Source organism: Cotesia typhae, unplaced genomic scaffold, assembly GCF_013202065.1.
Source record: "Cotesia typhae breed Kobodo isofemale line unplaced genomic scaffold, CoteBio_Ctyphae contig_48, whole genome shotgun sequence".
NCBI lineage: Eukaryota > Metazoa > Arthropoda > Insecta > Hymenoptera > Braconidae > Cotesia > Cotesia typhae.
Genome location: NW_027423756.1, coordinates 10267767 through 10291244, shown reverse-complemented (window position 1 = coordinate 10291244; position 23478 = coordinate 10267767). Strand labels below are relative to the sequence as shown.

At 29.9% G+C, this 23478-nt stretch overlaps 6 protein-coding genes across 10 annotated transcripts in view; 2 read left to right on the top strand and 4 right to left on the bottom strand.

Annotated features, from left to right (window-relative positions):
* The window catches only part of LOC141529451 (chitinase domain-containing protein 1), a 34224-nt gene that overhangs the window by 8806 nt on the left and 1940 nt on the right, over positions 1 to 23478 (top strand). The window contains exons 1-9 of one of the 4 annotated variants that reach the window (XR_012479593.1): positions 11260 to 11382; positions 11472 to 11715; positions 12016 to 12162; positions 12363 to 12537; positions 12612 to 12721; positions 12796 to 12950; positions 13031 to 13363; positions 13444 to 13588; positions 22336 to 22563. Coding sequence is in view for 3 of the 4 variants with exons in the window: in XM_074245976.1 (XP_074102077.1) it covers positions 11602 to 11715; positions 12016 to 12162; positions 12363 to 12537; positions 12612 to 12721; positions 12796 to 12950; positions 13031 to 13363; positions 13444 to 13585 (1176 nt within the window). In the remaining variant the exon portion in view is untranslated. Of the gene's footprint in view, positions 1 to 11094; positions 11383 to 11471; positions 11716 to 12015; positions 12163 to 12362; positions 12538 to 12611; positions 12722 to 12795; positions 12951 to 13030; positions 13364 to 13443; positions 13589 to 13800; positions 13953 to 22335; positions 22564 to 23478 lie in introns of those variants that run through there. The other 3 variants (XM_074245978.1, XM_074245976.1, XM_074245977.1) reach the window with 3 other exon arrangements.
* On the bottom strand, positions 547 to 5853 carry LOC141529235 (endoplasmic reticulum transmembrane helix translocase). The gene is made up of 6 exons (XM_074245723.1): positions 5058 to 5853; positions 4598 to 4980; positions 4372 to 4524; positions 4112 to 4294; positions 3911 to 4048; positions 547 to 3836 (listed from the first exon to the last, which is right to left on the bottom strand). The coding sequence occupies exons 1-6, from the start codon at positions 5591 to 5593 to the stop codon at positions 1678 to 1680; spliced, it is 3552 nt and encodes a 1183-aa protein (XP_074101824.1). The 5' UTR covers positions 5594 to 5853; the 3' UTR covers positions 547 to 1677.
* On the top strand, positions 6647 to 7787 carry LOC141529454 (mitochondrial import receptor subunit TOM40 homolog 1). Its single transcript, XM_074245983.1, has one exon. The coding sequence runs from the start codon at positions 6804 to 6806 to the stop codon at positions 7743 to 7745; it is 942 nt and encodes a 313-aa protein (XP_074102084.1). The 5' UTR covers positions 6647 to 6803; the 3' UTR covers positions 7746 to 7787.
* LOC141529449 (endoplasmic reticulum lectin 1) lies at positions 7854 to 11187 on the bottom strand. Of its 2 annotated transcripts, XM_074245973.1 has the most exons (8): positions 11065 to 11187; positions 10673 to 10991; positions 10420 to 10584; positions 9565 to 10086; positions 9179 to 9232; positions 8744 to 8899; positions 8405 to 8644; positions 7854 to 8196 (listed from the first exon to the last, which is right to left on the bottom strand). In XM_074245973.1, the coding sequence occupies exons 2-8, from the start codon at positions 10820 to 10822 to the stop codon at positions 7948 to 7950; spliced, it is 1536 nt and encodes a 511-aa protein (XP_074102074.1). In that variant the 5' UTR covers positions 10823 to 10991; positions 11065 to 11187; the 3' UTR covers positions 7854 to 7947. The 2 variants fall into 2 exon arrangements, with proteins under 2 accessions (XP_074102074.1, XP_074102075.1); XM_074245974.1 differs by lacking the exons at positions 9179 to 9232; positions 11065 to 11187 and having other exon boundaries at positions 10673 to 10990.
* On the bottom strand, positions 13731 to 16356 carry LOC141529453 (short-chain dehydrogenase/reductase family 16C member 6). Its single transcript, XM_074245982.1, has 7 exons — positions 15786 to 16356; positions 14775 to 14899; positions 14594 to 14704; positions 14343 to 14504; positions 14173 to 14255; positions 13975 to 14091; positions 13731 to 13870 (listed from the first exon to the last, which is right to left on the bottom strand). Exons 1-7 carry the CDS (start codon positions 16021 to 16023, stop codon positions 13750 to 13752), a joined length of 957 nt encoding a protein of 318 aa, XP_074102083.1. The 5' UTR covers positions 16024 to 16356; the 3' UTR covers positions 13731 to 13749.
* On the bottom strand, positions 17457 to 22559 carry LOC141529446 (uncharacterized). Its single transcript, XM_074245970.1, has 9 exons — positions 22376 to 22559; positions 20954 to 20992; positions 20345 to 20543; positions 19546 to 20107; positions 19092 to 19481; positions 18529 to 18724; positions 18231 to 18458; positions 17937 to 18161; positions 17457 to 17867 (listed from the first exon to the last, which is right to left on the bottom strand). Exons 1-9 carry the CDS (start codon positions 22518 to 22520, stop codon positions 17695 to 17697), a joined length of 2157 nt encoding a protein of 718 aa, XP_074102071.1. The 5' UTR covers positions 22521 to 22559; the 3' UTR covers positions 17457 to 17694.

Below are 23478 nucleotides of genomic sequence, written 5' to 3'. Positions count from 1 at the left end.
TAGTTTACGTTAACGTGAAACGGATCGTCTTCTTTATCTGAGTGAATTTCGATTTGTACTGCCGCGAGTAGTGTATCAAAGTCGATGAACAGAATTTATCATATCAGATCCAATCGCTTTCTCCATCACTTACATTCACTATCATTATTATTCCACTTAAATAAAAATATTTCTCCCTCTCTACTTACAGTACGCATTTATTAAATATATTACAATTAATTAAAAGGTCACCGGCTTGGAGAAATATTTTTTAACAAACTAAAGATCACAGTTGAGTTAAATAAAATATATAATGTTTAACTAACTTCGTCAACCAATGACTTAAATGAAATAAAGCTTTATTAATGTCTAGACTCAGATAAGAGATAAAAAAAAATTTTTTTTGTTGTCGTTAAAAACTAATAATTAAACTTAAACATCTAACAAAATCAATGACAAGACTAAAAACATTGATTTATCAATTACACTTGAGAAAAATGTGTCAATTGATAAATAAAAGTGCAAATGACCTTAAAATACTTTTCAATTGTGAAACAAATTTCCAAATTCGGAATGACAGCTTTTATTGCATTCACAAAAACAATTATTTATGCATTTATACATTTATGTTTTACATTATTTTATTTTTATTCTTTATAATGCACAATTATTTCACTCTTTATTTAAAACACTCTTTAAGTAATAATTATCAAACCAAAGATAACAATAATTCAAATATTACATTTTTATGCTTCTATCTTAAATTGCAGTTTAAAATTGACAAACAAATATTCTCCTCAATCTCAACTCATATAATAACAAGACACGGCGTAATAAATTGTATACAGCATGAAATGATTATACGTAATAAGTGTATACAAACAAAAAACCAGTTTTACCGGATAAACAATTAGCTGCTATTATTATTCATTCACACAGATACAAAATCAAACACAAAGTTGTTGAGATATTAATATTAAATATTCTATTGACAAATACAATGGAATGTCTCTTATTCATTATAAATTAAATAAATTTATAAAATTGTTTATTTTCAAAGTTGTTATTATTAATTACTATTATTATTAAATTTGTTAAATATTGTAGATTATTCATATACATTTATAAATATGGTCAGTTATAAATTCATGTAAACACTCACAATTCATTTTATTTTTATTTTTATACTTTTTTATACGCCACTTAGTAACGATATAAATTATTTTTTTTTCTTTTTATTATTTTTTATTTTCGTCTAGAATTTACACTAACTAAATAATGAAAAGTGATTATTTCTTTAATTAAAAGATCTTGTTTATTTTTTTTTTTTTTTTTTTTTTTAGTTTTGGCCTACTAATTCAATTAGATTGCGCGATTAAAGCCATTTACAATTGATTAAGTTAAAAATGATTCACAATTCATATCAAATATTGCAGATCAGAAATTAAATTTAATTAAATAACAATAATAACAATAGTAATAATTGTCAACCTGAATTTATTTACACATTTCAAAAAAAAAAAAAAAAAAAAACTAAATTTTGGCACAAAATTATTAATTTAATTTTTTTTAAATTACTCGCGCAAATCTGTACCAAAACCATTAAAAATAATTATCTACCGAAATTCTCTTATTCGCATCGTAAAATTGCAATAATTATAAATTTAATTGTCTATAACATCAATTATCAATACTATATCACAATTTTTGTAATTTACCTTCACCGAATAGCCATCTACATGACCTGTCGACAATGTAAGCCGCAACAAAATTAAAAATCAAAACAGCTAATAAAATAATACGAAAATCTGATGGAAAATCGACTATTTTAAGCGATTCCGCAATGGGAGAAATTCCAAAAGCCAGAGCCAAAACGGCAGCAAAGCTACCGCTCAATGAATAGAAAAGAGCTTTATTTTCGTATAAACTCTCCATATACGGGTTTCCACGATAATTTATAGCAAAATTAGATATTTGTAATGCCATTGATATTATGTAGACCGCACTATTGACGACATTTGCTTCAACTTCATTGTCATTATCTCCATCGTCGGTTGCTCCGTCGACAGCCGTATTATTGATTGGATTCGATGGTGTCAATGACAAATCCGAGAGGATGTCTCTCAATTTATCGTTAGGCGATGAGTAAACAGTAGCTTCTCTAACTAAATAAATAAGACAACAGAAGTGTACAGCAAACTGCAACAATACCGTCAGTATTGTGTACAAATTAAATATATTTGGCAGTGGTCTTTGTTTAGATAGAGTCTTGAGAGGTTTAGAGCGTGATATAAACAAGAAACAAAGTGCCAGCAGAAAACTTTGTATTGTTGCTTGAGCGTCAGTGAACCTTATTCCCGACAAATAAAGCACTGATTGACTGTAAGCCAACACAAGTGCATTTAACGCTAAAATTTTAAACATCTGCAACGTTGTAACTAACGTACATCTTCCTTGTTTGATAATATGACATATGCATTGTATTGACGATAGCTTGCTAGTAAATGGTGCGGCGATAGACGCATCTCCTAATTTTACAACAGTCTGATCTTGTTCTTCCATTTCATTCAGTAGTTGTTGCAACTGCATGTTGTTTAATTGCTGGCGGGTCATATTTGGCGGCCGGTTAGGATTATTCGTCGATGTTTGAGATCCATTTGGATTAGTTGATTGAGAATTGTTGCTTGAATTTGGCTCACGACTCGGAGACGAGGACTTTTTCTCTCCCGGTGGGCTACTAAGAATAGCGACACCAACTTGTGCGTGTTTTAAAGCACCAACGTCATTGGTACCGTCACCACACATCAAAGTTACAAAACCCAACCGTTGAAGTGATACAATAATAAATTCTTTTTGTTTAGGCTCACAACGCGCGAATATCACAACATGTGGTAGCAATTTAGTGAATAAATTATTGTCGTAATCTCTTAGATAATCTAGACCCTCACCAGTCAAACAGAGTGCGTATTTTTTCCAAATTTCTTTGCCATTTTCTTGAATATTTTCAAGACTCAAAGGTACTTTTGTTTGTTGGTCAACACTTTCCCAGTGCCAATTGTCTTTACTATTTTTGCTCAGAATCAAAGTGACTGGTTTTTTAGTAAAATGTAATTCACGACTGACGTGACAAGCTGTCAATGGATTATCACCCGTTATCATTACGACAATATGCGATGCATTGATTATTTCTTTGATAACAGAACAGGAGTCAGGTTTTAATGGGCAACTTATGATGACAAACCCGGCAAAGATTAATTTTGATTCCAAGTCATCGCGCGTCAATGATCTTAGATCTTGAGGCGATACTATTTCTGGTAACTTTTTGTATCCCAGAGCTAGTACTCGAGCACCGCGACGTGATAACGACAAATAAGTTGATTCGTAATTATCAGGAATTGATGAGTACATATTCTTCAATGTTTCCGGTGCTCCTTTAACGGTGACAATGTAATTCGTTTCAGTAGTATTAGGCATATTGTAACTAACAACCACGCTCATTCTTTTTAGAGCCGACGAGAAATGATGCCTGTGAACTATTTTTAAAGGACGTGCTCGTCCTTTTTTAGGTATCACCACATCATTTTTAGTTAGCGTCCAATTGACAGCTTTCAAAGTTGCCTTTTCCAGTGGATCTCCCACAATTCCGTCGTCTAATTGCACCAATGAATGACATGTAGCCAACACTTGTACACTCTCTATTGGTGCATCATCAACGTTTATTACCTCGCGTTTACCTTCAATACCAGTTACTCCTTCTACGACTAAATTGTCACTTGTTAGGGTGCCAGTTTTGTCGAAACAACATATCTCAACTTTTCCGGCAAACGGCATTCTAAATGGTTCAGTACAGTATACACCTAAAAATAAACGTCAAAATTAAATCCAATTTTTTTTTTTTTATATTTAAAAATTATATCTCAGAGAAACTTACCTAATTTTGACAGTGCAATCAATGATGAATTAACCGCTAATGACAATTCAATCGGCAACTCTGGTGGGATAACAGATGTAAGAATCAAACAACATTCTAAAAACAATTTGTATCGACTCCTCGTTGGATCAGCAATACCTAAATAAAATAACAATTATTACTATGAAATCTACTTAAAAAAAAAAAAAAAAAAAGTAATACCATTGATCCAAACGTAAGCAGCTGCTGCAATGGCAAAAATAAGTAAAAATAATATGAATCCAAAAGTCTCCAAATTATTAGCAGTAACTCGCTTCACACCAAACAATATCGTCCTCAAAAGTTTTCCTTGTGAAGTTGAGAATCCCGTGCGCAATACATAACCCACACAGCCATTATCTGTCGCTATTGCAAAAATAATCCATTAAAATATTAATTAAAATTATTTTAATGACAAATATAAAAAAAAATTTATTTATTACATCGTAAGCCAGATGTATTCTTATTAGGAGGCGTATGTTGGACGACTTTAGTACCGCCGAATAAGATATGAATTTTGTGTTGTCTTGACATGTCTAGTTCTTGATTACTTTCGATATCTTCTACTGATTCTTTCATTTGTGGCACAGATTCACCTTTTAAAATAAAATATAAAAATTCAATTTAATTGAATAAAAAAATGACTGGTATTTTATCTAAAATATTTACCTGTAAGCATGCTTTCATCAACAACACACTGTCCTCTCAGTAGTAAAATATCACAAGGAACGATATTATCACTCTGAGATCTAGTTATCGAAACAATATCACCCGGTACCAATTGATCAGTCAGCATACTTCTCCACCTTCTGTTTCGGTAAACAGTAATCATGTAGGGTTTACTTCCCATCCGGCGAATTTCAGCCATGTTACGAATTTGCTGGTGTACCAGCATATACTCAAACATAACCAGCATAAACAGGGTGAAGATACTGTAATACCAGTACTCATCAAAACACCACAAAAATACGCAGAATACCTGAAAGACAAAGAAGGGCGCGATAGCGCGTTCTTTGAATAATTCCCAAGCTTCTGGTATTTCCATTTCCAAACTAAAAAATTAAAAATAAAAATAATTAATCATTTTTTCTTCATAAAATTAATTAAAATTAAAAATAAAAGGTCATACTTATTTTTTCCATATTTACTTTCGGTGTCAGCAACTTCTTGATCATCAGAAAATCCCTTCCAGTTGGAATAAGTCTTGATCAATTCATTGATGGGAAATTGCAGACAGCGAAATTGTTTTTTATCATCGTCCCAGCAATATTTGGTCTTTTGGAAAATAAACCAACAGCACTTGTTGTCCTTAGAGTGGTGCAATTTGACCAGTTCTGAGCTACCATTGTTGGGAGTTGGCACGACTTTAACGATTGTTGATTTATAAGGATCTTTAGCGGTGCTACAGTTTAAAAAACAGTAAACGTGCACAGACCACTGACAGCAAAGACAAAGGAATCCTTGGAGGAGACCTATTGCTCCAATACCAACAAGACCTTCGTGGAAATAATCATCAATACCGTAGATAAACACCCAGCAATATATCCACAAAGTTTCGAGAGTTACAAAAGGTAGTATGTACCCATTAAATATTAATTTACGTGGATTATGCAGGCTTACTGATTGCACCAGCTCGTCTACCTGTCCTGACGATCCACCCGACATTATTCTTCTATTTATTTAATTAAGCCGGTTATTTTTTTTTTTTTTTTTTTTTTTTTGTATCCGTTTATTTATTCACTACATTCAATCTAATTTATCGTCTCTATGGGGTATTGTTCACCAGATTGTCCCAACTTCCTGGACACGTGTCCAACTTTAACTGGAATTAAAAACGATAGTCACTAAAAAAAAAATAGTCATTATCTATTAAATACACTAACGATCATACGGAATAATTAATAATTAATAATTGATTATTGGAATTACATTACTGTATACTTATGTCTATTACTTTACATTTATTGTAGACTTGTAAATAATAAAAAAAATATCCGTATTGTGTTTATCTTCGATACTCATCCCCAGTTCTTGTTAAGTTTGTAATTTTAACAACTGGTGGCGTTACTGGTATCATCTTCTTTAAACGGAATCTTCTTTTACGACGTTTTTACTTAGTGTCACATTTTTTAAATCAGCATAAATAATGAAAAAAATTTAACATGAAGAAATTTTAAAACAAGATAAGTGCGAAATTTTTTAGAATATTTTTTTTATGATAATTGGTTTTTTTATAAAAATTTAAAGAGATGTCGACTAATTTAATTTTCATAATACTAAAGTAAGCCGACGTTTTTAATTTTTTGATTTTTTTTCAATAATTAAATTAGAACAAAAAAATATTTTTTTTAAATTGCACTTACAGTTTTTTAAATTTTTCTACAAATGAAATTTTTTCTTATTTTTTTTTAGGATAATTTTTTTATAAAAAAAAATTCTAAAAATTTTTAGATGTCGACTAACTTAATTTTCATTCAGTATCATCAGATAACTGTTAATTTTCAGAATTTTTAACATAAAAATTTAATTTAAAAAAATTTTAATTAACTTAAAAACTTAAAATTTTAACTTAAAAAAAAATGATTTATTTTACAAAAAAAATTTATTTAGTAAGTAGGTATTTTCTATGTACTTATCTGGTTGCTACTTTCAGCATCATAAAAAATTTCTAAACATTGAAGTATGCAGCAATAAACAAATAATGTATTAGTTCGATGCATAACCATTTATTACTAATTTTTTTATATATTTACACTTGATATACATCCAATATTTATGAATTGCTTTTAAAAAAATTAAAAACTACGTAAAAAGATGATGAGCTTATCAATTACCGGAGTACACACTAAAATTTACTGAACATAAGTGATAAAAAATGGGATTAGTACAAGCGTCAGTGAGTAGACCTAAACAAGAACAATGCGTACCATGTCAGGACGGTTATTGGCCAGGAAACCCTGGAACATTCGAAGAAGTCCACAAGAAAGTAAAAGAAATGTATCCACGAAATTTCGAAGGTGCAAGATTATTTGTACGTAAAACTCTGAGTGATTATTTCAACGCATACCACACGATATCGCTAAGTTCATTCATGCCATCCGGTTACAAATTTGGCGCATGTTACAAGGGAGCGAAGCACATTGGACTCTATGAAAGATATCCACTGATAAGCGGTGATATCATGCCTAATGGTAATCTAGCAGCAAGTTTCACTCACACACTCGGCTGCCGTTTTCGGGTGAAGCACGTCACACAAATAGTTAAAGGAAAATGCTTGTCATCAAGTTCAACAGCTGAGTACCGATCTGATGACTCTACGTTGTCATTCATAGTCGCTGATCCAGATGTTCTGAAGCACTCGGGTACTTTTGTGTTGCAATATCTGCAAGCATTGACATCACGAGTGACACTCGGGACAGAGATAGCGATACATCGCAGTAGGTATGTACCAGGTGGGCAACAATCTCTGATGACATTTGCCGCAAGGTATAGCAGTGGAGCCAGAACCGCAGCAGCTACTTTTGGCCAAGCTGGATTACACATTAGTTACCACCATCGAGCTAGTCAACAGCTACAGCTTGGAGTTGAGTTAGAGTCTAATTTACGAACGCTAGACTCAACGGCGACTCTCATCTACGAGCTCAATATTCCACATGCAGACATGATCTTCCGCGGACTTGTCAACACAGAAACTACCATCGGTGCTGTTTTCGAGAAAAAACTCTATCCAATGCCCGAGACTTCGCTGGTACTCAGTGGAATGCTCAATCACAGAAAACAACAGTTACGAGTGGGAATAGGACTCAACATCGGATGACATACTGTCTTTTTTTTTTTTTTTTTTTTTTTTTTAATTTTTAATATTCCAAGTGAGATTGAGCTTAGATTAGATAATCCTAATTATCAGTCTCAAAAATGAAGCCTATTTTTAAAACAATTATTGTACATTATTTATTAAGAGAATTAACATCTCACAAAAACAAAATTATATTATGTACTTAATTACATTTTATAAATAATTATAATTCATCTGAAGCTCTCTTTTTGTCTTCCACTTGTTTTTTCTTTGGAGAAACTAATGTGCTTTTTACAGAATCAAAATCAAAGTTTGCAGACTCATTGATAAGCCCATTTTCATCAACGTGTTCAAGAATATTACAGATAAGCGGTGACTCTACTCCGAGGATATACTCACACGTTTTGGGTTCTAGCAAAAATAGTGATACGCTTGATGGACTGCCAGAGACATCAACACACTTTAATCTTACCTACAAATAAAATTTTTATTTAAATTTATATTTAAAATATTCTTGAGGAGGAAAATACGTGTAGAAGGTCGTTTTCATGCTGATTTTTTATTAATTTTTTTAAGGTATGAAAAATATAAATAACATTAATTTTCATGCCTTAAAAAAATTTCTTTGTCTTTTTACCGGTATTTCCTCCCTTAAATTAATTATAATTTAATGATTTTACTTCAGTCTGTCTCTTCTTTTTCATTTCATCGCAATAACTTCCATCGCTGTAAAAGTGTGACAGTTGCTTTCGTTGCTCCAGAGGCTTAGGTCTTTTCTGAGGATGAGCTTCAATCCACTCGATATGTTTTTTCTTATCAAAGTTACCTAAATCGATCGTTATTTTGTTACTATGTTTTTCTATGTGATACTGGACTACTGATTTGCCATAACAAAATTCATACTTCCACCATCCGTCTCCCTGCAAAATTATTTATTCAATTAATTATTTATTTATTTATTAGCTACCTTATATTTTATTTTTTTAATACAATAAATAATTAAATTAAAAATAACTAACCCCATGTAAGCATTGTTTACCACTGAGGAAGATTTGAACAGGATTAGTATCCGTGGATACAGAGCTAGTGTCGATCAGTGAATGTAAATGTTCTTCACCATTTTTTTCAATAGCATCAGCTGGATGAAGTTCAATACGCAATTGTGATTCTCCATCCTAAAATTAATCAATTGAATTAGTTAAAATATTTATTTATATTTAATAAAGCGCTCCAATGAATGTTTTGAGATGCTGCTGTACTAAAATTGCTAAATCCATGCATCCTTCATTGCCAAAGTGAAAAAAAATAAAAGCAAGCTTATAAAAAAAGTGAAGAAAGGTGTTAGTAATAATTATAAAAATATATTAACATGATATGATTATTAAAAAGAGGTCCGTTGGTTTATGAGTGAATAATTTTAAAGCCCAATTCCCTTAAATACAAAGTAGTCTGACCTGTGTGTCCTTATCTAAGCGGAATATCGCAACGACTTTCTGTGGCTTCTCTTCCTGTACAAGAAATAATTTATAAATAAACAAAAAAAAAAAAAAAAAAACAATATCAATAATAATTTATAAAATACCACTTGGTATGAAAAATTTAATAGTAGACTTTGTTTTATATATCGTTTTTCCATAGAAGCCAAAATTATTTATCGTAATTCACAATTCACTATTTTGAGGAATGGGCTCATATATTTTTTTAAATAAATTATAAAGCATGCAATTATTGAGAAAAAAAAAAAAAAAAAAAAGCTTTCTAAATTATCTAAATCACATCTACTGGAAAAAAATAAAAAAATTATAATCTGCGTAACAATTAAGGTAGAAATATTTTCTACCGTGGATTTTTGATGTCGCAGCTTAAGACTTTGAGCTTCCAAAGCAGCCAGCGCTTTAGGTCTTTTAGGTGACTTTTCCTGTGGGATGCAGGTTATTTCGTCTTCATCAGTCAACCGTGGATCATAGTCAGGATGATGGCAGATGAACGGAGACAAAATAATAGCCTCGTATTCACAACTGGAAACTTCTTCGAGCGAGTAAATTTCATGTTTTCCCATGTGATGACAAACGTACAGCAGTTTTATTGTACGGGGCTTGTTGCTCAAATCACAGACGGTCCCATCAGTCATTTGCACTTCAACATATGGCATACGAATGCCCTCAAATTTTTTAGTCGGTATTTCATACTTGCCAGGATTTTTCGCTCTTTCATTATATTCAGCTGACAACTTTGATCGTTGAAGTTTATCAAAGTTACCGAGGAAGTATTCTTGCTTTTTGACTTTTTTTCCTTCTCTCTCTTCGTGATACTGCTTAACATATCTACCGTGACATATTTCATAAGTCCAATATGACTCTAACTAAAATCAATGAATAAGCATTGCGATTTGTATTTTTTTTCTTTTCATTTTTAAAAGCAAATCGACGGTCTAATTAGCAATTTGTCTAACTTCTTATTTTTTAGAGAGTACTAACAGCTGATTTACAAGAATCAAATTAATTTTTGTATTTAACTATTTTTTTTTTTTTTAATTTTTAAAATTTCAATTTTTATTTATTTTTTAATTTTAGGATTTTTTATTAAATTTTGAACTAATTATATGTTTGTACAAATGGAAGATTCTCTAAAATCAAGTTAAACAATTTGCTTATTAGAATGTCAAAATTTATCAGTGTCATTATCTAGTGAATACCTTGAATGAACATAACTTTTGATCAAACAATGGAGCAAGTAATTCAATTGGATTCGGTCCTGTATAAGGCTCCTCTGATCCTTTAACTTGTTTTTTTAATTCCGGAATTCTACATGTATACCTTTCATTGGCAGCTGTCACAATTGGATATTCTTCAAATTTATTCTGAAATATTATTCAATAAATCAACTAAAAAATATCTACGCAAAATAATCAAACAAAAAATAAATAAATAAATAATATAACTACTCACCGAAATTTCAGTATCAATTTTACCGGGCCAACTTATTTTGTAAAGTATTTCAGCATCAGTACTTCTCATAAAATCCCCAACAATACACTCAAAAATTGTTTGTAAAACAATTAAATAAAATACAAATTTTCCAGGCATTTTTAAATACATTACATCACTTTTTTACTTATCACTATATACACATTGACAAAAGAATATATTATTTTTTAATTAATAAATACTATTTGTTAATTATTAATTTTTTTTCTACATTTCTTTTAAAATAAACACTCCATTGTTAGTGTCAATTTTATTTATTTAAAAATTAAATATAAAGTTGCTGTAAAATTAAAATTTTTAAAATATGTTAATAATCAGATATAATAATGAAGAAAAAATAAATAAACACTAACAAATGACACGTGTAAATATTATTAATTTAGCTACACGTAATGTCCTGTAAATGGTCGCCATATTTTGACACGGTCCCTGATAGCCAGCGCTTTCTCAGTAAGAAGTTGACTTCTAAAAGTTACGGTTAACTTAACGTCAAGTTGGCGGTAATTTTTCACTCGACAACAGTTGTAAGTAAACTAACGGAAATATCGGTTGAAGGTACGGTCACTCGCTGTCATAAAAAATTCTAACACAACGTCACTCTAAAACTAAAAATTTCTGAAAATCTTAAAATTTTTAATTTTCACAAATTTATCATCAAGTTAATTTATAAAGTACGTAAAAATTGTTTTAGTTTTTTCTTTTTAACTAATACAAAAAATTCATACCCGTGATTTAAGTTTTAATAAATTTTAATTTTCAGAGAAACAGCTGATTGAAGCCACATCAAACCGGGTCGTATTAAATATTTATAAATAATAGTTGCTATAAGAATATTGAATCAAGAAAAATTTATATGTATTCAGAAAAATATTTACAAATATAAAATAATTATGAATAGATGGCTTCTGTTAATAAGTTTGATATTGGTTATAACAACAATAGAAGGTACTTTGTCGCCACGTACTGATAAATCAAAAAAAGATAAAGGAAGAACAGAGACTAAGGTATTTACTCATATATATCTAATTTAAAAATTAGTCTAATTTTTTTTTTTTTTTTTTTTTTTTTCACAATAATTTAATTATCATAAAAATTTTAAAAATGTTCTCATATCTGTCAACTTCAGTGTCATGAAAAAAATTGGTTCAAATATTATTCACAGTTTTTACAAATATAATTTAAGTAATTTCTTTAAATTAAATATTCACGAACAATTAGTTATAGACACTTATCAATGTGTGCTGCCGGTATTTATCAATTTATAAGACGTTATCCCGTAAAAAATTAATATTTATTTTTTACAGAAAGGACCGGTTGATAATAGTCTCTTCGACCGAGGTTTAGTTGTCCAAGATCCCAAGATTAGTGATATTGTCAAACAAGCTGGTCTTTATTACAAAGACACCAAGAAAAGACATTTTAATAATGACGTATTGGGATATATAACTCCAGTAAGTTATTTATTAAAATTTATATACTTGATTTTCATTTATAAGTAAGATAAAAGACCCAGTTATTTGTTTTTTTAATTAGAATAAAATTGCAAGTGTCAAACAACTAGGCCATTGTCAATAACTGGGTCTTTTATCTTAGCAGGATTAATTTTAACAATTTAATTTATTTTAAATAGTAAACTATTTGTCATTTTCAGTGGAATGGTGAAGGGCTTGAAGTGGCCAAGACATTTCATGGTAAATTAACGCTTGTTTCTCCAGTATGGTTCAATCTACAAAGTTCTGATAAATTTCAAATTGCCACGCATGATGTGCAAAAGAAATGGCTCATAGATATAAAAACAGCTAATGAAGGAAATCATACTGTCAAAAGTATCAATCGGTTTTACTTGATAATCATTCGAGTTTTTTTTTATCGTCATTCCTAATAAATTTTACTATTACAGTTCTACCCAGAGTTTTATTTGAACAGTGGTCAGCGGGTGATATATCTTCATTGAACCGAGATGTTCAGAAAAAAAATCAACTAATTTCTTCGCTTACTGATTTAGCTCAGGTAATTATTGGATAATTATTTATCAAGAAAAATTATTCAATAATTAATAAAAATTTATTTTTATTTTGTTATAGAAATTTCAATTTCATGGATATGTATTAGAAATATGGAATCAAGTAATTTACACAGGAGCTGAATCAAAAGTTGTTGTCAATGTAATAAAATCTTTGGCCAAAAGACTTAAAAGTAAACAATTACAAGTAATATTAGCTATTCCACCAGCTCAAGGGTAAAGTACTCATAATGTATTTTAATTAATTATTTATTATAAATATAGTTCAATATTTATATAAAATTAATTTTTCTCAGACCACCTGGACAAATATTCTCACAAAGCCAATTTGAAGAGCTGTCACCTCACATTGATTTCTTTTCATTAATGACCTATGATTTTTCAAATGTCCAGCGACCTGGACCAAACAGTCCACTTGAATGGGCACGAGAATGCGTTGAAAAATTAGTACCTGACGACGATGATCCAAAACGCTCTAAAATTTTAATGGGGCTGAACTTTTACGGAAATAATTACACACCTGATGGTGGTGGTGCTATTTTAGGATCTCAGTACATAAAATACCTCGATTCTTACAAGGGTAAACTGCAGTGGGATGAAAGAAGTAAAGAACATCTGTTAGAATATCGGTAAATTTATTAAGTAAAAATTAATATAATTAATGTAATAAAATATTTATTCATAATCTTAAATTTTTATTTTAATTTAGATCATCAAAAGCCAGTGGTTATATATTTTATCCTACGCTCTATTCCATCCAACAAAGAATAGACTTAGCCCGAGAATTAGGAACTGGACTCTCAATTTGGGAACTTGGTCAAGGTTTAAATTACTTTTACGACCTATTTTAATGCGTAAGTACACAATCTCACTATTATCGCTAATTTTTGTTTAAAAAAAAATTAACCTTTAGTCTAATTTTAATAACCCGTTGTGGTCACACTTCTTAAAAATAACTTAGTGGTCATACTGGGTCCTATAATGACCACAACTGATTAATAATAAGCTTTTAAAACTAATAATTTTTTAAACGATCGTAATTGTGCATGTTCTCATTTTTCTGTAGCATCATCATGGTCTGTGGCCCCTTAATGATGTTATACATCAGAGCCCAACAGAGTTTTGGTGGTAACCAGCTACAAACGAAATTACAATATATATTTTTTACATTAAAATAAATGTAAATAAAGTAAAAAATAATTGAAAAGTTTTAAACAACTGTCCAATTAAACTACTGTACCTTTTAAGCGGTAAAAAATACTTTATACTTAAGGGCATAGTAACATTTATTTGATTAGTTAATATGCCAGCGATAACTTCATTTGCTACGTATTCAGGCTCCAGCATAGGTAACAATCTGAAATGAAAAAAATGAAAAAATATTTCAGAGTCTAAATCAATTTAAACTTTCCGCTTGATTACGACATGTGTTATTTACCTTGGCTTGACACCTGGGAACATTCCTGTGTTTATAAAGTATGGGCAGACTAATGTCGTATTAATTCCATGGTATCCGTGTACCTAAAAAAAAAGATAAAAAAAATAACTGACTTTCAAATATTTAAACATTTTTATGTGATATTTAAAAATCAGTTAATATATACTTACTTTTAATTCGGTAAACAGACTCTCATGGTAGCCAATCGCCGCAAATTTAGTCGCTGAATAATCGGTACAATTATAAGTACCAAGCAATCCCGCGACACTCGCAATAGTGACGATGTGACCATGGTTCTCTTTTATCATTTCTTTCATGAATGATTTATTTATCTAAAAATTTAAATATATTTAAAAAAAATTATTTATTTATTCAAAATTCATAAAATCAAATATTGACACTGTCTAATGGATTATTGTACCCAGTAATGCGAGAGAATATTAACTTTGAAAGTTTTCTCAATTTCATCATCTGGGAGATTCATAAAAGTTTTACCGCACACATAACCAGCGTTATTTACGATAATTGTGATCTGCAAGCGAGTTAAATTATTGAGAAAAGTTTGTAATAAATTAAACGTAATAGTAGTACAAACTCAATACATTTCCAACTTCCATTTTTACTATTTTAGCAACGCGATAAATATCTTCTCGATTGCTTATGTCGCAAATATATCCAGTACATTTACCACCCTGGCTTTTTATTTCGTCCACAATGTCCTGAATCCCTACGGCAAAAAAAAAAAAAATAAATAAATAAATAAATAAATAAAAATCAATTCAATTATATACATTGTATATTGATATGTTAATTGTATGTCTGGCTGATTAATTTTAATGATAAATCGTGCGTGTTTCTGAATAATAATTGCCTCATGATTATTGCAAAATAATATGCTAAAATATTCATTGCAATTTTTTTTCTGTGGTTTGTATTGTAAACTCTTTCATTTTATTTTATGCTTAACATAAAATAGTATTGAAAAATAATTTATTTTATTTTATTTTATCCTCTGCAAAACAATTAAAAATAATTGTTTTTTCACTTTCAAAGTGCTAATTTATTCTTTTTTCCATCTCTCTTTATTATTCATTAGTCTATTTTTACGAAGATTAAAGATTATCATCAGAAACTTTCACAAAGAGATTGCTCGCTCGCTGAGTATCCCGATTATTAAATAATAATTAGAAAAAAAAAAAATTTAATTAACCAGTCAATTTTATTTTGTTTTATGCAACTTCCGGCTTAGATCTTGGATATGCAATTTACTGTAATCTTATTAGATCTTAATGACAGGCGTCTATTTCGATTACCGTATTAGTATCAATAATTATAAAATTATATCAGACGCATAAAATTAATGCGCAATAAAAAAATTTATTGTTATTCAATTGGCCAGGATTATATATTTTAAATAAAAAAAAATATTCTTACTTTCCCGGGTAATTTATTGCACTAAGATTTATCATACATGTGCATTAACCAAACGCAATCACAAAGATCAGCATACAATGAGGTACTTTCTCTGTCCTCAATGACAAAAAAGGATTTGTTTCTAAGATACAGGTCATAGATATTCTTTTTAATTTTTTTTATATTGCATTATTTCCTACCTAATTTGTTGATATCCCATATCACAACGTGAGCTCCAAGGCTCGCTAATTTCGAGACAATTAATCTTCCTAGCCCGCCAGCACCTCCTGTCACTAATGCTGTCTCGCCTTGGATACTTTTGCTCCTGTATTTTCGAGGTATTAAGCTCAAAATTAATGACTCGGCTATATACACAACCGACAGCCACAAAAATATTAAGCTGTCATAAATAAAATGCAATCCTTCTTTGAAATCCATTTTTAATTTTTAAAAATTAAAAAATTATTCTAATCACACTTTTAACATACAATTCATCACTTAATAATTATTAATTTGTTAATAATGATTTTTTAAACAAAACTTTCACTAATTACATGTTTAATTATAAATTTAAAAGTTTAAAAATCCTCAAGAAAGTTTAAATTTATTGTGACGTGAAGAAGAGAAGGAATTATCAAGGGTGTACTCTCTTGGAATGACGATTGTTGACTGTGGTAGCATTGCATGGAACGAAACTAAAGTCGCCTCGCTGAAGATCTCCAGTACTATACCCTGTAATGGTTTTGTGGCTAGAAGAGAGTTTCAGCCTCGAAAATCGTACCTGAACAGAAATTGAATGCACACAATAATGCAATTGCGCTCACTTCTGCTTATTATTCTACATTAGAAAATAATATACCTCCGGTGATGATAATACTTGTTTACAGTGTTATTTATACTTTGTATCCATACAATAGAATCAAAATAATAATTATAAGATTAGTTACACTTAAACACAATAAATTGAGTGTTTAAGTAAATGTACTTTTCTCCTTTTTGGTGAAAGGAACCTCCCACTATTTAAACTCGGTCAGCTATCTCTAGGTATAGAGTATTGTACGCATCTACGAATTGCATTGTCAACTCACCGTACTTATTAAATAATTATTTGACGCTTCAATACTTTTGAAACATAAATTTCTCTCGATTATTAGCTTCTCTCTTAACAAAGTAGCATTTTACGACCGACAATCTAGCATTTTTTATTTCTAAATATCATAATTTTAAATTTGAATTTATAATTTAATCAGTCGACTTTTTAAAATCTTTTAAGCTTTTAAATTTAAATTATTTATGACTGAAAAACATGTTAATTTAATATACATTTTAAGTGAATTTCTTTGTTAAAAGAAATTACGTATATTTTTTATGATTTAAATAATTATTCAAATTCTTGGATTGTTTGTCAAATAAAAATGATGAAAATCAAGTAACGGTCTAAGTTGAAAAGTCGCAGTTGATTGTCCAAAGAACGAACGTGCGCAATAGACAATCTCGTGCCTGAATAACTAACGGTTAACATGATTATCGTTACCGTAAATACGGAATTTCCTTCTTTTTATAAATACGTAATGGATACGGGAGAGTTCGTGATGAAAATAGAGAACATTTTTTATATTCTGACATGAAGTGTGAACTATAAAAAATTCCATTGCGTTATAACAAATGGACTTCAAGGGTATTCAAGGGAAGGAGAAGGGGAAGGGGAAGGGGAAATAGGTCAATTAAAGGAAAGTTTCAAGTGATTCCCCATAGTCTATTGCGCTCTGCTTATATTCTTGGATGATATCATTAGCAAATGTCATTGACTATTAGTAAGAGTGTCGAGTGTGAACTGCTTAATTACCCACATGCTTGATAAAAAATGTTAATTGAAAAAAAAATTTTTTTATTATAAATACATAATTTCAAAGACTCCGATCAAAATTTAGAAATAATTAATTTCTATTATTTAAATTAAACAAACTAGTGATTGAGCCCGCATTCTTCGCGCAAGAAAACTTCTTTACCAATCGCTGAAAAGTTATCTTCAAGTCTTGGGAATCACCGGATTGCAAACAATCATAAAATCCGATAGCGAGCCAAGAAGTTTTCTGTGTTGAAATAAATTTAAGTATTTCTACGAGACTTTGGATTTTTCTTGTAAAAATTTGGCATGAAATTCCCGCATTTAGGAAAACCTTTTGGTGTGTGTGGTAAATCCTCTTGTTCACCGATTCGAATAACTAAACTCATGCCATTGAACAAATGAGGAAGAAAATGGCAGTGAAATAGCCACCAGCCTATAAAAAGAAAAAAAATTTTAATTAGCGTCAGTGAAGAAATGCATTCTTTAATAAAAGATGATTTACCTGGATTGTCGGCAATAAACCGGACAATTACATAGCCTGCTGATGGAACGGCTATCGTGTCTTTAGTTATTGGCTTACTGTGAGAAAGTCCGTATACTTTGCTGTGAAGTTCAATTGCTTGTTGCACGTTGTCTTCTGTAAGATTGAATTTTGATAGTAAGCCTTGAGCTAACACGTGAAAACCGAATCCATGTAAATGAAATGGATGCGAAATCCCAGTGGGACCTAGAAATTTCAATTTAAAGATTAAAATTTATTTATCTTATAAATAAATATAAAATATAAATAACTCACCAGATGCATCAACGATAACAAGATCCACCACTGAATTAAGTGGAATGTGTATGACATGTGAACAATGACAAATAGAATCTTTTGCCTTTAAACATCTAGCGGGTAGATGCGTTTGATTGCAAATCTCTTCTTTAGGAATTTCATCAAGCTGATTGATGAAAGGTGATGCTGGATTGACATGTGAAATACCACCAATCAAACCACCAAAATTGGCGCCACCACCAGGAGCTAAAATAATTTTTTACAATTATTGTTTTATTAATGAATATTAGGAAATAAATTGAACGAAATATACTACCAAGAAAACGTTTGTAAGTATTTGGTTTAAAAAGATCAGTATCATTATACAAATAGAAGTCAAACGGCAAGTATAATTTGATATCAGGTTGTCTTGTAGTGATACTTGGTTGAAGATCTTCAATTGCTGTTAGATCTTTGAGACAGATTTTATTGGTAGTTGTACCATCGCAAACTTCGCTTATTTCATTAAAAACCTAAATCAATAATAAAAAATTTTTAAATTTGGAAAATCAAAAAAATGCAAGACTCATAGTGCTCATTTAATTATGAAATAATAATAATAAAATATAGCGAATGTGAAAAAAAAAATATCTGACAGCGGAAAAAGGATGATATTGTGCACGCGCCTCTACACGAAAAATTGTTAAGCTAAATTTTTAGCTGAGAAATTTTTCTTGGTTTAAATAAATTTTGCTTCTTTTTCGTCTTGTTTTAAAACAACAAAACTCTTAAAAATTATTTTTTTGATTCAAGAATTTTCCTCTAGAATCAAAGTTAATTTTTTTTTTCAATGTAGATTATAAATTCTTTATGAATTATTAAAAGAAGAAAATGACTTACAATCCCCTGATCAAGGGGCAAATTATAAAATGGCTTGTAAGTTGCCGGTATCTCCAATGGTGAGCCATCGTAACGTAAAACAGCAGACTGCTGGAGAAGCTTATCAGCACAGACACCAAAACCGCGAACTTGGATCCAGTAAGTGCCAACAGTCTGATAAGCGTTGAGAACAAAGTCAACACGCTCTGCTGAGAATGAAGTTATAGTTGTAACGGTACGTGGCACAACATGTTCACCGTCCACGCTAATTAAGGTGACGTTGTGATTCTGGATTGTCAATTTAACAGGACAATTGAAGCTGCCGGCGTTTATCATGCGAAAACGATAACGCTCGCCAGATTTAACATTGAAAACGGCTAATGGAGTCAAAGTTTCACGGCAATCCGCATCCTAGAGTTGAAAAATTGAATAGTTTTTTTGTTTAAAATTTTATTTGATTTTAATTAAAATTTACCATGAATTGTCCTTTGCCATTGATAAGAATATTATCAGGATTTTGACCAGGATTATTTAAAGTGGTTCCTGGAATGTGGCCTTTGACACTACCATGCATCCAGTCAGAAATAAAAATGATGTTATCTGTATTATCATGATCATACTGCTTGGCATTTGGCTCTAAGGATTCGGGTTGTCGGATAGCAATGGACCCATGAACTCCTTCAGCTTTGTGGAACCCAGTATGTGCATGCCAGAAATGGGAACCGGGATTCTGTGCGCGCCACTGGTACCTAAAGGTTGAGCCTTCTGATATTGGACACTGAGTGAGAAAAGGTACGCCATCGTAATGCTGCCAGTCTTTTTGATAAATCCCGTGCCAATGAATCGCCAATTCATTTCCAGGCACCTTGTTTGTTACGTCTACAACCACGAAGTCTCCCAAACAAACTTGGATCGATGGTCCGGGGTACATTCTATTGACGGTTACTATTCCAGACACCTCAACTCCGTCGGCCAATATACACTGACAGTTACTTGAAACTGATGTGTTGCTGGTCGGCTGACAATATTTGCAAGCACTAAAATATTATACGACACTTGAATTAAGGTAATTCATTGAATAAATTACTCAACCTCGTATGGTAAAATGTCAATTGTTAAATCACATGTACGACTATTTTTAACCGCGGTAATCAAATAATGTTGCAAATAAATTTACGAAATTTTCTATTGATTAATAATAAGACTCTTGAAATTTACTAATGGTTGAGGTTTTATGTTAATTAAGTTGCGTAATGATAAATAATTATTTTTACCCGCCAAAGGTATGATAGTACTCGACAGTCCATTTAAAGTGACAAGTCTTTGGTCTCTCAAAGAGTTTGCAAGGCCGAGCACATTCTTCTGGAGTTGATAATATATGATCTTTTTCACTATTATTTTCATAATAGCGAGAAGTAAAGTTCCTCCATCGAGATGATCCTTTTGAATACGCTTTCCACGTGTCAACAACCTCTAATATTCAAAAAATAATATTATTACATTATTGCACTGTATTTTTTTAAATATTGGCGTTTTTAAAGATATAACCTCATCCCAATGATACACTCATCAAGAACTTTCATTTGAGTACCCACATGCAGTTTTTATATATTTTTCATATATACATATATATGAAAAATATATAAATATATGAAAAATTGATGTGGGTACTCAAATGAAAGCTCTCGATGAGTGTAACATCGGGATGAGCTTATATCTTTAAAAATGTCAATAGTTCACAAAATACAAGGTCATTTCTTAATTATGTATCTAGAAATAAATAATTTTCGAATGCAGTCTAAATACTTATCACATGACCTTTGCAATCACACTAAATTTCACTTAAATAAATTTATTTATTTGCTTATTAATTTAATACTTACCGGAAATTTTATTTAATGTAGTTTTTTGAGCGTATATTACTGCAGTAAGAAAAATTAAAGTAAAATAAAAACCAAATTTTAAATTCATGTTTAATTTCAACTGAATATTTAATAATTACTGGAAAAAATTAAACTTATAACTCCGATAAAATCATAATTAAAGTGCTTTTATACATGTTGGAATATTCTTTATACATGATAATTATCAGATGTATTAAAAATACGATTTGTGTAATGTCAACAATGAGACTTCACTCGGTGCGCTTGTATATCATACATTGTGACACAGATACATTTTACTAATTAATGTTATCCTCAATTTTTAATACATAACTTAATGTTATAAAAATATTTTATTACCAGTTGTGCATCTAAAATAGATAAATTATTTATAAAATCAACTAGCACTGTGATAAATTATTGCTTGCAGCATACAGAATGATTCTGTTTAAATGCACCGAAAGCTAAGATTTCTTTGATTTATTGTTTTAAATAACCTTATTCTAATTAATTAATTATATATAATCAATAGACTAAATAATTAATAAGAGGAAATTATTTTATCTAAAAATGTTTACGTAATAATTTCCGCATGAGTACAATAATCGCACAATCAATAATAGCTTTTGATTTATGTAAATGACATTTAAATTGATGGATAAAATTAGAAGTTATAATTAGTATCATATACTTTGTAAGTTATGAAAGACAGTTTTATTTTTTTTACTGTATTGTTCCAATTATTTAATCATATTTTGTTTTTTTAACTGTTAAAAAATGAAGAATCTTTATCAAAGAATTAAAAATTTTTTATAAATTAAAAAAGTATCTCAGTTAACGAAAAATAATATTATTTAAAATTTTAATTTTAGACAAATATTATTTATTAAAAATTTTTCAAATCGGTTCAAGAAAAAAAAAATTTTTTTGAAGCAAGAAGAAATTTTCTTGGCTTAAAAAAATTTAACTTTGTTCAAGAAATTTTAACTTTATTCAAAAAATTTTCAATCTTCCTTAAGATTTTCTTGATTTAAGAAAATTTACTCTTAACTCAAGACTTTCTTTCTGTTTGTACAAACAATTAAACAACCAAATCTTTTCTCTTTATAATATTAGTATATATATTAATATAGATTATAGATAAATAAAGTAATTTTAAAATTAATATTTATTGAAATAAAAATTTTTCAATTAAAAAAAAATTGTGAGGGTATTTCTGACACAACCATAAAGGTGTTAGCAGGTATTACTCTTAACTTATGAGCTTATTACATTATCAAGGAATCAAATGACATTTTCATGATTTTACACCTTTGATTAGATAATTCCACAGCTTAAGAGAACAGCCTTCCATATTATAATTATACTAATTACTGTTTCAGGATAAAACGTAAAAATAAAAAAGGAATCCAAAAGCATTACATGGTACGATTCCTGATGAGATTTGAGGCAATACATAATCGTACATTAAGAACGTCATGCACATGCGATTAAAGTTCCAGTGGCCGGATTTCTGGCGTGGTGAACGCGTTCCCCCAGGTGGTATATCTCTTCGGCGCTCACTCATCGTACGACTAGAACTCTACGCAGATACACCAGCATATAATAACGTAAGTAACAATAAATAAAAAAAGTCCTTTGCAAGTATAACTTTGCAAGTATATTATATTATACGCTATGCCCACTACTCAGTCGTTTCTGACCAGTCACTCCAGCTCCACCAACTAAACCTCCACATTCACTCATCTACTCACATCCTATCGTAGGTATTATCATATAGTTGTTCTCTAAAAAATCTAAAATAATTAAATTATAATATATGTACAATCGATCCGATAGCATTAACATATTTATAATAGATATCTCATAGCTAATAATTAATAACCAGTAATAATTTTATTTCATTAATAAATAATGTTTCATCTCTTGTAAATTATTCGATAATTAATTTTTTTCCTGGCAATTTTTTTTTTATTTTTTTAAATTGTCGTAAAAGTTGATTAACGTCACAGAAAATACAACAACGCATTACTAGTGTAATTATTTAATTTTTTTATTTCTTCATTAATTTTTTGTCTAAAGTAAATAAACCATCATTTTTTATTGTCTCGCAGTTAAAGATAATTTTTTTTTTTTTGCAAATGACAATGTAATTAATCTAAACTAAAAATCAAAAAAATTTTTTCCAGATCGGGGATTACGAATGAATCGCAAATTAATGGTCTAACCATCTCATTAGAATACTTAAAACTTTCACTGTAACGTTGCGTTGTGCGTTACAAGTAAAACCGATATAAGTGCATGCATTGTCACTAAACATTTTTTTGTTCCTCATATTAAACACTCTCACATACAATAATAATAACAACAACTGTTAAACAGACTGAGTATTTACACTTCTGGAATTCAAGAGTTTTTTTCCGTAGTATCGCTTTACTTATATGTTAATAAAAACACCGTAAAAACAATAACAAACAATTGGTGACCTTAACGTGCAAAAAAATTTCTTTAAATTACGTAATAGG

Coding starts and splice junctions, on each gene's coding strand:
- LOC141529454 (XM_074245983.1), top strand. CDS start 6,804: ATGGGATTAGTACAAGCGTCAGTGAGTAGACCTAAACAAGAACAATGC.
- LOC141529235 (XM_074245723.1), bottom strand. CDS start 5,593: ATGTCGGGTGGATCGTCAGGACAGGTAGACGAGCTGGTGCAATCAGTA. Junction 4,981..5,057: donor AGTAAATATGGAAAAAATAA/GTATGACCTTTT, acceptor TTAATTTTTTAG/TTTGGAAATGGAAATACCAG. Junction 3,837..3,910: donor GATTGCACTGTCAAAATTAG/GTAAGTTTCTCT, acceptor GTTTATTTTTAG/GTGTATACTGTACTGAACCA.
- LOC141529449 (XM_074245973.1), bottom strand. CDS start 10,822: ATGTATTTAAAAATGCCTGGAAAATTTGTATTTTATTTAATTGTTTTA. Junction 10,087..10,419: donor AAAAGTTATGTTCATTCAAG/GTATTCACTAGA, acceptor CATTGATTTTAG/TTAGAGTCATATTGGACTTA. Junction 8,645..8,743: donor GTAAACAATGCTTACATGGG/GTTAGTTATTTT, acceptor ATAATTTTGCAG/GGAGACGGATGGTGGAAGTA.
- LOC141529453 (XM_074245982.1), bottom strand. CDS start 16,023: ATGGATTTCAAAGAAGGATTGCATTTTATTTATGACAGCTTAATATTT. Junction 14,505..14,593: donor ATATTCTCTCGCATTACTGG/GTACAATAATCC, acceptor TTAAATTTTTAG/ATAAATAAATCATTCATGAA. Junction 14,092..14,172: donor TTCCCAGGTGTCAAGCCAAG/GTAAATAACACA, acceptor TTTTCATTTCAG/ATTGTTACCTATGCTGGAGC.
- LOC141529446 (XM_074245970.1), bottom strand. CDS start 22,520: ATGAGTGAGCGCCGAAGAGATATACCACCTGGGGGAACGCGTTCACCA. Junction 20,108..20,344: donor TACTATCATACCTTTGGCGG/GTAAAAATAATT, acceptor ATAATATTTTAG/TGCTTGCAAATATTGTCAGC. Junction 18,459..18,528: donor TACTTACAAACGTTTTCTTG/GTAGTATATTTC, acceptor AAATTATTTTAG/CTCCTGGTGGTGGCGCCAAT.